Here is a 13,828-nt window from a genome sequence, read left to right on the forward strand (position 1 = left end):
GTGTATGCAGCTTCTTCTATATATATATATATATATATATATATATATATATATATATATATATATATATATATATATATATATATAGTACAGGCCAAATGTTTGGACACACCTTATTCAATGCGTTTTCTTTATTTTCATGACTATTTACATTGCAGATTGTCACTGAAGGCATCACAACTATGAATGAACACATGTGGAGTTATGTACTTAACAAAAAAAGGTGAAATAACTGAAAACATGTTTAATATTCTAGTTTCTTCAAAATAGCCACACTTTGCTCTGATTACTGCTTTGCAAACTCTTGGCATTCTCTCGATGAGCTTCAAGAAGTCACATGATATGGTTTTCACTTCGCAGGTGTGCTTGAAGCCCATCGAGAGAATGCCAAGACTGTGCAAAGCAGTAATCAGAGCAAAGTGTGACTTTTTGAAGAAACTAGAATATTAAACATGTTTTCAGTTATTTCACATTTCACTCCATAATTTCACCACGTTTGACAATCATTTGCACTTTAACTCCACATGTGTTAATTCATAGTTTTGATGCCTTCAGTGACAATCTACAATGTAAACAGTCATGACAATAAAGAAAACGCATTGAACGATATATATGTGTATATATATATATATATATATATATATATATATATATATATATATATATATATATATATATATATATATATATATATATATATATATATATACTGTATATATTAGGGCTGCAACAACTAATCGATTAAATTGATTAAAGTCGATTATAAAAATAGTTGGCGATTAATTTAGTCATCAATTCGTTGGATCTATGCTATGCGCATGCGCAGAGGCTACTTTTTATTTATTTTTTAATATATATACACTACCGTTCAAAAGTTTGGGGTCACATTGAAATGTCCTTATTTTTGAAGGAAAAGCACTGTACTTTTCAATGAAGATAACTTTAAACTAGTCTTAACTTTAAAGAAATACACTCTATACATTGCTAATGTGGTAAATGACTATTCTAGCTGCAAATGTCTGGTTTTTGGTGCAATATCTACATAGGTGTATAGAGGCCCATTTCCAGCAACTATCACTCCAGTGTTCTAATGGTACAATGTGTTTGCTCATTGGCTCAGAAGGCTAATTGATGATTAGAAAACCCTTGTGCAATCATGTTCACACATCTGAAAACAGTTTAGCTACAAAACTGACCTTCCTTTGAGCAGATTGAGTTTCTGGAGCATCACATTTGTGGGGTCAATTAAACGCTCAAAATGGCCAGAAAAAGAGAACTTTCATCTGAAACTCGACAGTCTATTCTTGTTCTTAGAAATGAAGGCTATTCCACAAAATTGTTTGGGTGACCCCAAACTTTTGAACGGTAGTGTGTATATATATATATATATATTTTTTTTTTTTAATAAACCTTTATTTATAGACTGCAACATTTACAAACAGCTGAGAAACAATAATCAGTATGGTGCCAGTATGCTGTTTTTTTTTCAATAAAATACTGGAACGGATAGAAATGTAGTTTGTGTTTTTTATCCGATTATTAATCGAAGTAACAATCGACAGATTATCAAATCGATTATCAAATTAGTTGTTAGTTGCAGCCCTAATATATATATATATATATATATATATATATATATATATATATATATATATATATATATATATATATATATATGACAGGTTTACTTTTCCCAAAGCGCACATCTTGCATGAAGGCGCACTGCCAGAATCGCATCTTTTTCCACTTACGCAGAGAATAGTGTGGAATAGGGCCCTTGATGAGTCGCTGGAGATGCCAATGTGAAGGAAAAGAAATCACAAAAACTTTCAGAATGTTTTCCACTGAATGTTCTTGTAAGCTGTTACACAGTTGCACTTGAAGCATGGTTGTTTACCTCGTCTACATGTACGCTGTATCTCCTATTTATATGTTTGACAGGGCGTTATTCTAGTATTCATTATACTTATTTATTTTACGGTTCTGTCCTCTGACCAATACATTGTTATAAACCCTGGTTCTTTTCTTGAACAGTCCAAAGGTCAAGTCCACTGGAAGATTGAACAAAATGTATTAAAAGTGGTCACAGGTAAATGGTACAGCGTTGGTCTCACTCTTGCAAATGCATCAGTCGGTCAATCAGGAGCAATAATGAGTCTTTCATCCTCTTTATTGGACAAAGACAGACATGTCCTGTGTGTTTAAAGTTTAGTGATTTCCAATGTTTTTTAGGGAAATGAGGATGTGTAGCTAAAACATTCCTTTCTTTGACATATTAAATCTCATTTATCCTACCTGGGACTTTTGTCATTTTGACTTTGTTATTGCAACAATCGTCAACATGTAAGACTAAACAAAATCAAAAAGAGCAACTTGCAAGCATCCTTCAAGTAGCGAAAGATGGATACAACACGAGCCAAAGTGACCACTCTTAAATGTTTTATTTAGTGAATTTAAGTCAAATGAAATGTGGAACAAACAAACGTATAGAATGTTCTAACAGTGTGGTACACAGGTTGCTAAGGTTACATATACCGTATTTTCCGCACTATAAGGCGCACCGGATTATAAGGCGCACCTTCAATGAATGGCCTATTTTAAAACTGTGTTCATATATAAGGCGCACCGCATTATAATGCGCATAGAATAAACGCTACAGTAGAGGCTGGGGTTACGTTATGCATCCCGTAGTTGCAAGACCTGTTGTGGCTCAATATTGGTCCATATATAAGGCGCACCGGATTATAAGGCGCACTGTCAGCTTTTGAGAAAATTGGAGGTCTTTAGGTGCGCCTTATAGTGCGGAAAATACAGCACTCTCTTTCACTCATTACATAATGTTTTACTTCTTCTGAAGCTTGAAAACTTGATAAAATTGAGCTCAGGTGTGGTTAAAAGTTTCCCAATTAGCATGTCCGAATTTCGTCATCAGGGTTTTCTTGTAGCCATTTTCTTTTGACCAGTCGATCAAATTCCATGTATTTAATAAAAACTATACAGACTATACGTTTCTAAGAGTGTCCTCATTTAAACTCAGAAGACTCCCGCAATACTGGCAAGGGTGAAACTTTTGTCAGGTGGCTCGACACCAAAAGTTGCATTTGGGTCTACTGTGCCCTTAACATGCACACAAACTCCCCTCGTGTCTCTAAGGCCTCGTTCACACTGCAGGTCAATTCCCATTTTTTTGCCCATATGCGATCTGTATCAGATTTTTTCATGTCATTGTAAACTATGTGTTTGAATAATTGTATCTAAGTTATCACAAAACTTTGTGTTGAAATGAGTTCCCGGCGAGAAGACAAAAGCTGTCTTTAATCCTACCAAGCAGAAGGCTTGTAAAACTCCACTGTGTAGGATGGGAAGCAACATGAAGATGTTCTGCTTTCACGTATTGTAATCCACAGAAATATATTGTCTTGACCCAAGAACTACAAAAGGGGAGAGGAAGCAGGGCCTGACTCCCCTCAAGGCGACCTTTTTCTGTGAACTATTTTACGACCTCTTCTTTGAACTGTTTTACGACCTTTTCTTTTGAACCGTTTTGGTAATCAAAGGCGATGGCTGTTTACGACCCCCCGTCCCTTAGAAACAGCTGTTGCTGTTCATTGTTTCTTCCCCTCCATTTTTCTGCATTCTTTCGTATCTCAAGTTATCATTACGTATATGTATTGTTGCATTTGAACAATTGTATTGTTGATAATAAAGGTAAAGTACTGGTATTGTTTATTATCAATAGCACTATTTCTATTGGTATTCATATTGTTCCATTTTTAGTGTAATAATGCTCATTGTCATTTCTGTATTTATTTTTTTTTTTAATTTTCGCTAACTGCTTATTTGCTATTACTTTTACCATCATATTTGTACATGTCGTATTTGCTGATGTTGCTCTGTTGTTGTCTCTCTGTCTAATCCCCCTCTTGTCCCCACAATTCCCCCCTCTGTCTTCCTTTTTCTCTCTTTCTATCCCCTCCTGCTCCGGCCCGGCTGCACCAAATGATAATATAAATACATTTAATAAAGTCAAAATACAAGTAAGGAAACAAGAGAAGTATCCTACACTTCTCTTTTGTAAAGTAAATCTGAACAGCCGATATGGGCATCTACATCTGCTATATGATTTGCCCGAGAAGCTGGGCAGGACATTATAAAAAAAAAAAAAAAAAAAAAAAAGAAATAGCTGTTGCCATGTAATCAGGGAAAGTCCAAATAAAAGAGGTGGCGTACAATCTTTCGCCAGAGCGTGCTGGAGACTGTACAAGAGTACAGCCCAAACGTGTCTCCTCAAATTGAGCCAAATTTAATTATGTCTCTGTTTAATTCCTTGCTTCTTGTCTCGTTTAATAGATGTCATCAGTGTTTGAACCTGTCACTATGCAATTCCGAATTTTGTCTGCCTCTTTTGTATGTGGATACGTATCGAATGCAACTGCAGTGTGAACGCACCGGTCGTGTTAATTTGACCAATACGTCATCAAATAGTGTTGAGCGTCATCATTTGTTTGCCATTATAGACAGTTGCAAAAATTAATAGTTGACTAATGAGCAGAAAACAGGTCAAAATTATGTTTTCAGAACTCAAGTCAATGTTCAACCACTCCTTCCTCCTACGACTGCTCGCCAACACGCTCGTCGGAGGAAAATGTCCCACAAACTGCCTGCCAAAGGTTGCAATAATTCGGTTCAGAAAATGTTGACTTTGTTTAGAATATAATAGAATAGAATGCCTTTTATTGTCACTATACGCAGGTACAATGAGATTAAAAGCAACTCCAGTATCAGTGCGACAGTCTATAAATATGCAAAACATAGGAAGGAAAGAAAATAAATAGTGCAAAAGGAGGTAAGGTGCACAGTCCAGTCCTGAAAACGAATGTTCTGAATGTGTTGTTTAAATATGAAATATTATACTATATACAGTACATATATACAGAAGCATTCAGACTGGGTGGAAAGTAAAAATTGCACACAGAGAGGTGCTAAACTATAAAATAAAATCAGTGCCTATGAGAGTTCACTGTGGTTATGGCTTTAGGGAAAAAACTGTTCTTGAGACTGTTTGCCTTAGACCTGATGACCCTGTAGCGCCTTCCTGAGGGCAGCAGGTCAAAGCCAGGGTGGGAGCTGTCCTTGATAATGTTGGTAGCTCTGCTGAGGTCAGGGAGGGGAGAGGGCAGCCGATGATCACTTTACCACTCTGGAGCCTCTCCTTGTCTGCAACGGTGCAGCTGTTGTACCAAGCTGCACAAAATCCTGGAAATTGCCACAAATGCGCCATGACAGACCGACTAGAATTGGAGCCATGTTTACGTGTGACGTCATCTCTGGATGTGGGTCAGATTGCGTTCACATTAGAAATTGCAATTAATTTTGAAATGTCCGCGGAAATCCGCGCTTTTATACATTAATTTTTGTGACAAAATATCACTTTCGCGTTTTTTTTTTTAATGAAATATCAAAAAACCGATCCAAACTAAATTTGCGCCAGATGTACGCTGGTAAATGTCACCCCTGACAGCTTCAAATAGTGTGCTCCCAGCTGGGTTTAGCACACATCTTTGTTTTAAAAGCAGCACTAAGTGACTGTTCAACCTTCATAAAATATTTTCATAACTTTTGGGACGATACATCTTACAACTAGTTGAATGTTTCATGGCCTGAGAGGCTTTGTACTGTTGTTACGGGCAGTTTTTTAGATCTTTAAGATGTAGCTGCCATTATGATGTTTTCACATTACCGGAAGTCTTGAACTATACAAAGTATTTCAATGGTTGGATTTTTTTAAGATTAAGATTAAAGTACCAATGATTGTCACACACACACTAGATGTGGTGAAATTTGTCCTCTGCATTTGTCCCATCCCCTTGGGGAGCAGTGGGCAGCATCGGAGCCACGCCCGGCAATCATTTTGGTGATTTAAACTCCAACCCTTTGTTGCTGAGTGCCAAGCAGGAGGTTATGGGTCCCATTTTTATAGTCTTTGGTATGACTCGGCTGGGATTTGAACTCCAACCTACCGATCACAGGGCGGACACTCTAATCTGCGCTTTTGCATGATATACTAGTTACTATCATACTTGCCAACCTTGTGACCTCCAAATTTGGGAGATGGGGGTGGGGGGTGTATATTGTAGCGTCCCGGAAGAGTTAGTGCTGCAAGGGATTCTGGGTATTTGTTCTGTTGTGTTACGATGTGGATGTTCTCCCGAAATGTGTTTGTCATTCTTGTTTAGTGTGGGTTCACAGTGTGGCGCATATTTGTAACAGTGTTAAAAGTTGTTTATACGGCCACCCTCGGTGTGACCTGTACGGCTGTTGATCAAGTATGCATTGCAGTCACTCGTGTGTGTAAAAACCGCATATATTATGTGACTGGGTCGGCACGCTGTTTGAATGGAGGAAAAGCGAACGTGACGACAGGTCGTAGAGGACGCTAAAGACAAGTGTCTTTAAGGCACGCCCCCAATATTGTTGTCCGGGTGGAAATCGGGAGAAATTCGGGAGAATGGTTGCCCCGGGAGATTTTCGGGAGGGGCACTGAAATTCGGGAGTCTCCCAGGAAAATTGGGAGGGTTGACAAGTATGGTTACTATGGTAATCTAATTAGTTACTATGGTAATCTAATGAGTTACTGTGGTCATCTAATTAGTTACTATGGTAATGTAAGTAACAGCAGCTCGGACGAGGCACCAAGCAGTGTGGGTGGGGAGCGTTTCCACAGAGTGTTTCCAGAGCCTGAAATGCGGGTGTCAGGGATAGACGCGGAAGGATATTTTTACAACAAAGTTCTAAAGCTTAGTGATATATCACATGTATCAGATTGTAGGTGGGCTTTTTTGTTTACCCTTCACATTCATATTTCGCTGTGTTTGTTGCGTTTCGCTTCATTGTAAAATATGTGGATGGAGAGGGGGTGTGACGTTCATATGTTGTCAATATTCAGTGTTTTATCGTTTATAGTTAATTTTGTAAATCCCACATTCTTTTTTTTCATGTACATTCTGGGTGTCTCATTCAGTGAAAAACTGTAAAATTCCATTCCGTTTTTTTAAGGCGGTCTGTCATATTTTAGCATTCAATCAGACATTATTGTGAGGTTTTGTATTAGTGTTCCTAAAAATCAGATATACCGGCCCCCAGACACATTTCTTTCTCTAAATGTGGCCCCGCGAGTCAAAATAATTGCCCAGGCCTGCTTTAGGGCGTACGTTACTCCTCAGTTCCCCATTTGTTAATAAGACGGAATACATAAAAGCTCAACAGAAATGAAAGACGGTCGGCAGGATGTCGAAAGGAGACGTTTTTTTGTTGCAAACAGTCGATCCGACATCAAAACATGTCAAGACACTTTTTCAAACCACTCACATACTTTTCCGTCTTCAAAATAAAAGCGCCACACTATACATCCGGTTTAAATACGTTTTGGGTTTCGCCTTAATGTATGGGCTTCATATTAACCGCCACACCTAAAAAAATTAAGTAATATAATGTATTGTAGCGTCCGGCAGAAAAACAAAGTCTGTCACTCTTTTTAGTTTTTATTGCCAATGTTATGTCCGGCTTCCTCCCACCTCCAAAGACATGCACCTGGGGATAGGTTGATTGGCAACACTAAATTGGCCCTAGTGTGTGAATGTTGTCTGTCTATCTGTGTTGGCCCTGTGATGAGGTGGTGACTTCCGCCCGAATGCAGCTGAGATAGGCTCCAGCACCCCCCGCCACCCCGAACGGGACAAGCAGTAGAAAATGGATGGAAAATGGATGTTAACAACGGGCCCAATTCCAGCAAGTATTTCCTCCTTGCACACACGTCTGCCTCCGTGTTTCACTCCAAGACACACAACACTTCTTCATTCTCCATCGACACGGTGTGTTCACAGACCATGGGAAAAATGACCATCATAACACACCAACATACACATCAACACCAGCCATACGTACGGGAGCGGAGGCAGCGTGTCCGCGCTGTGGACATACTTTAATATATTCGAGATATACCCGCGGGCAGCGATCTTCACAATTTAAGTTGACACTGACGCATACTTGCCAACCCTCCCGAATTTTCCGGGAGACTCCCGAATTTCAGCGCCTCTCCCGAAAACCTCCCGGGACAAATATTCTCCCGAAAATCTCCCGATTTCCAGCCGGAGCTGGAGGCCACGCCCCCTCCAGCTCCACGCGGACCTGAGTGACGAGTCGACAGCCTGTTTTCACGTCCGCCTTCCCACGATATAAACAGCGTGCCTGCCCATTCACGTTATAACATCTGCGGCTTTTAGAGAGTGCACAACTGCGCACACAACAAGCAGACGAAGCAGAAGAAGGAGGAAGATATACAGCCATGGCGACGCCGACGACGAGTAAGATGAAGGAATATGCTACAAGAATTTCAGTTTATCCAGGACAGTTGGAAGGGGAAGGGGTATGCTGCCTGTACATTTTGTAGATCAGACTTCTCCATTGAACACGGTGGACAAACGGATATACTCACTCATGAACGGTCAGAGAAGCACAAGGCTGGTCACAGCCCAGTATTATGGGCCACCATGCTAAATGGAGGCCCAAGGGTGTAACATATGCCGAGACAAAGATGGCTATGCTGATAGCTGGCAGCAACATCCCGTTCTCATTTGCGGATGTCTTCAACAAATCCGTGAAGGATATGTTCCCGGATTTAGAGATCGCTCGCCAGTACGCAAATGGCAGAACAAAGGCTACTCAAATAGTGAAAGGTAAGTGTTGGGTTTTTTTTTTTAGTAAGCAGCAAGCACAGTACAGTTAGTAGAACAACTGTGTTTTCAGTGGGTGCTCCTTCAAAGGCTGTGCTTCTGGCTGCAAAGCATTGCACTTTCAAGTACAACAATGAGTAGATGAGTGTTATGTGTGTGTAAATAAATGAACACTGAAATTCAAGTATTTATTTTATATATATATATATATATATATATATATATATATATATATATATATATATATATATATATATATATATAGCTAGAATTCACTGAAAGTCAAGTATTTCATATATATATATATATATATATATATATATATATATATATATATATATATATATATATATATATATATATATATATATATATGAAATACTTGACTTTCAGTGAATTCTAGCTATATATATATATATATTTATTTTATATATATATATATATATATATATATATATATATATATATATATATATATATATATATATATATATATATATATATATATATATATATATGGTTAGTAGATTGCACAGTACAGTACATATTCCGTACAATTGACCACTAAATGTTAACACCCGAATAAGTTTTTCAACTTGTTCAAGTCGGGGTCCACGTTAATCAATTCATGAGTCTGGTGTGTCTTGACCGCTGAGCTCGACTCACCGAACCCCTAGGGTTCGATCGAACCCAGGTTAAGAACCACTGCTCTAGGGGTGTATGTATTTATTTTTTTGCCTTTTCTTTGGCCCACCCCTATTCATTTTCTCTGCCCAAAAGTAAAAAAAATGTGTCTATATCGTCACAAAAAAACCCAAAAAACTTGGTGTTTGGGAACAGTTGGTAATGGATATGTGCAGTAAAACTTTTCATGAAATCAACTCACTTTAATGTGTGTTATTTGTGTTGGACGTCTTCGATGAAGAGAGCAGTTATGATGTTGGTTTACAGAGTAAACAACTAAAAAGTAATGTTTTGGGCATTGTTTTCTCTTAACGCATACATTTGTCTAAATAAGTAAACACATTATTGTGGGTTTCCTGCACGTCTAATCAGCGGGAGATTTTCAAGTACAGTATGTTGTTTTTTTTTGAGTCGTCAGCTTGAAGCGTCTCCCTTTCTTCGACTCACTCGTCGTCAGTGTTGGGACTAACGGCGTTACAACGCGTTACTGTAACGCCGTTAGTTTCGGCGGTAACTAGTAATCTAACGCGTTATTTTTTTATATTCAGTAACTCAGTGACCGTTACTACATGATGCGTTACTACATAAAAAATAACAGTATCGGCTAGAAACAGAAGATCTGAGTGTTTTATTGGAGCGCTGCAGTGTCGTCCTTCTGAATCTCTTGTGTCACAAGTCGGAGGCGCGCTCCGTGTGTGTGTCTGGGTGTGGGTGTGGGTGTGGGGAGGGTGTGTGCGCAATACAACGTAAACCGTTGGCCAACCAAAAAGTAACCACAGAACACTATACGGTATAGTGTTCTGTGGTTACTTTTTGGTTGGCCAAGCAGACGTGACGACAGGCTGTCCTCACTCAGGTCCGCACGGACCTGAAGGGGGCGTGCCTTAAGTCCGGCTGGAAATCGGGAGAAATTCGGGAGAATGGTTGTCCCGGGGAGAGGCACTGAAATTCGGGAGGGTTGGCAAGTATGAGATATTCTCACTTCTTTTCTTTTGTCGAGCACAAAGAAAAGAACATTTTAGTTCAATATAAGTTGTGTCTTGGATCAAAGATCCCGTCTACTGCCCAAAACAACAATTCAAATCTGCCTGGTTAGGCTTTGTGTATGTCACGTGTGCCTTCCTTAGGTGAAGCCAGCTTTACAGCTATGTTGTTACTATGCTGTTTGTTACTCATGTATGTTATGTTGCAGCTATTTAAAATAGTTGTGTCAATTTGTTCTGGCCTGAAATAAATTGGCCCTTTGAAACATATCTCTGTCTTTGTGTGTTGTATGTAGACCACATTGCTTAGCAGAGTTCAGTGATGCAAATGCATGTCAAGTTGATCAACACATTGTATTATTCTCCAGTGCAATAACTACTGAAATGAAGGCTAAAAGGGCAATTAATAGGAGCTTTAAAAAAAAAAAAAAACTTTTTGGTGTAAGTAACTGAGTTACTTTTGAAATAAAGTAACTAGTAACTGTAACTAGTTACTGGTTTTCAGTAACTAACCCAACACTGCTCGTCGTGATGTGACATGATAAGATTTTTCTTACTAGTTTCAATAACCCACCTTACCTTGCCAGTCCGTAATAATTCGCCTTAACCTCAGCCAATTGTGACTCATAAGAACACCAACCAATCATCAAGGATTTTCTCAAAATGTATGGATGTTTTCATTCATCCAGGTCATTGTATTTTTGTTTATTATTTGGCCTGGATTCGCAGTCCCATTTTCTCTTTGTTGCTTGTAGCTTTGATGTAAGCTACCTCGATACATGAGTCTAAAAATAGCTAAGCTACAGGAAAAGCTACTCGTTAAAAAAGTAGCTAAGCTACCGGGAAATGTAGTTAAGCTCTACGTTGCTTGACGACATGTAGCTTGTTACTGCCCATCACTGCTATTATGCTCCTCCATGCAAAAACACAAACAGCGGTCTACTAAACTCCTGTGACGCGTCATAGCTTCACAAACATTTGTGCTAAACAGAACTCTTAATATCACAAATGTGGTGGTTATAACAACAAGTAAACGTTTTCTACGGGTTATTATTCACATACTTTCACGTGACAAGCTCTGCCTGAATTGATGCGGCCTTTTACAAATTTAAAGTGTGATCTTTTTCATGCATTTCTTTGACATGTTGGTCAAACTCCCATGTTCCACAACTTTTACACAACCAAGAAAAAAAAGACACCTTGGCAAAGTCTGCCTCATTAGTGTTCATTTAGGACCCTAAATGATTTGGTCAGCAAGGACATTTTTGGTTGTAAAATAATTACATTTTACAAAATGTCTAAGAGAATAAATAATGTTGCATGATATATTTTTTTTCTTTTTTAGCTCAGGCGAGCATTACATTTTTGTCAGACCAAGAATTAATGTCGAGCCACGTCGAAAAGAGTGAGATTTAAAAGCTTATAATAAAAAAATTCCACATAACAAATCCAAACTCGCAATCTGATAAACGAATAAACACAAATACCAAGTGATCATTTAGAAGTACAACACAGAACAGAAAAACATTTACAGTGGACCGCTGTCATTTCTGTTGTGTCGGCTGCATATTTAATGGTTTAAAGTTGTATTACGGCTTTATCATTGTGTTGTGGCGTTTGTATTTGTCCTAGCTTTTGCAATCGTGCTGTAGCTGAAAGTTATGGTATTGTAATGTCCAGGAGGGGAGGAGACACAGTCGGAGATACACTCTCAGATGCTTTCTTAACAAGTGGTAACAAATTCAGGGAATCAGAACACATTCCCTATGCAAGAGTTGCTGTTCACCACAACTTACATTTAGACACTACGCACAGACACCCAAACTTTTGCGTGAATCTGTTCACGCTGCCGTACTCGCACACGTCACACAAAGTTGACGTCCCTCGGATTGGCTGACTTACGTCGACGGAAGCGGTTGTCAACATAACTGAAACGGCAAATGCTAGCACATTTACTATAAATATTTTTATTTTGCCAGTGACACAAGGAGAATAGAGCAATAACTTTATTTTTTTTTACCAACAACAATTTGCTGACATGGTTTGCTTTAGAGATGTCCGATAATATATTATCGGCCGATAAATGCTTTAAAATGTGATATAGGAAATTATTGGTATCGGTTTCAAAAAATTTAATTTATGACTTTTTAAAACGCCGCTGTGCGGAGTGGTACACGGACGTAGGGAGAAGTACAGAGCGCCAATAAACCTTAAAGGCACTGCCTTTGTGTGCCGTCCCAATCACATAATATCTACGGCTTTTCACACACACAAGTGAATGCAAGGCATACTTGGTCAACAGCCATACAGGTCACACTGAGGGTGGCCGTATAGACACTTTTAACACTGTTAAAAAATATGCGCCACACTGTGAACCCACACCAAACAAGAATGACTAACACATTTCGGGAGAACATCCGCACCGTAACACAACATAAACACAACAGAACAAATACCCAGAACCCCTTGCAGCACTAACTCTTCCGGGACGCCACAATATACACCCCACCTCAACCCCGCCCACCTCAACCTCCTCATGCTCTCTCAGGGAGAGCATGTCCCAAATTCCAAGCTGCTGTTTTAAAGCATGTTAAAAAAAATAATGCACTTTGTGACTTCAATAATAAATATCAATCAATCAATCAATCAATGTTTATTTATATAGCCCTAAATCACAAGTGTCTCAAAGGTAAATATGGCATTGTTATTACATTGTTTAATGCATCCAGCGGGGCATCACAACAAAATTAGGCATAATAATGTGTTAATTCCACGACTGTATATATCGGTTGATATCGGAATCGGTAATTAAAAGCTGGACAATATCGGAATATCGGATATCTGCAAAAAAGCCATTATCGGACATTTCTAGTTTGCTTATATCATGATTTGACACTTAGGCATTGTTTAGCACGGTTATCCAACTTTGTAACATTTGTAAGTCAGAAAAGACCAAATTAGATAGACACGTATATAGAACAGAGTGGTTGGATTCTGACTATGTCACAGTAGGGTGTCCTCTGAGCTGGTGTCATCTATAAAGAGAAATGAAGGATGGTTGCGGCTCCGATTCGGTGGACTCACCCCTCGAGTTCCATCATCATCACCACCATCATCATCATCATCATTGCTGCCATTTGAGCTTGGGCTGCTTTCGTCGCTTAGAACCTCGGATGTTTTCACTTTCCCCCCTTTTTCTTTGTCAGGGGAGAATGTCATTGGCGGCAGTGGGACTGAAGGCGGCGATTGGACGGTGCGAGGGTTAATCGGAGTGTTTGGAGCGGTCGGGTTGGCGAGATCTTCCCCATTAGTGCTGGTCACCTCTATGAGCAGGTCGTCATCATCAGTCTGCGCCTTTGCAAAGTTGACAAAGACCTACACAATGGAAAATACGTTTGTGCGTTTAATTGGAATTTTTAGAGGAAGTTT

General features: G+C 39.0%; 1 protein-coding gene across 5 annotated transcripts in view; it reads right to left on the reverse strand.

The window, feature by feature from the left end:
* Positions 1 to 13,066: 13,066 nt before the first annotated feature.
* The window catches only part of LOC133635351 (phospholipid-transporting ATPase ABCA1-like), a 79,977-nt gene continuing 79,215 nt past the window's right edge, over positions 13,067 to 13,828 (reverse strand). For all 5 annotated transcript variants that reach the window (XM_062028476.1, XM_062028474.1, XM_062028473.1 and 2 more), the window contains one exon: positions 13,067 to 13,774. In XM_062028476.1, coding sequence (XP_061884460.1) covers positions 13,403 to 13,774 — 372 coding nt within the window. In that variant the 3' untranslated portion in view covers positions 13,067 to 13,402. The remainder of the gene's footprint in view (positions 13,775 to 13,828) is intronic.

The sequence above is a fragment of the Entelurus aequoreus genome, linkage group LG19 (assembly GCF_033978785.1).
Source record: "Entelurus aequoreus isolate RoL-2023_Sb linkage group LG19, RoL_Eaeq_v1.1, whole genome shotgun sequence".
Taxonomy (NCBI): Eukaryota; Metazoa; Chordata; class Actinopteri; order Syngnathiformes; family Syngnathidae; genus Entelurus; species Entelurus aequoreus.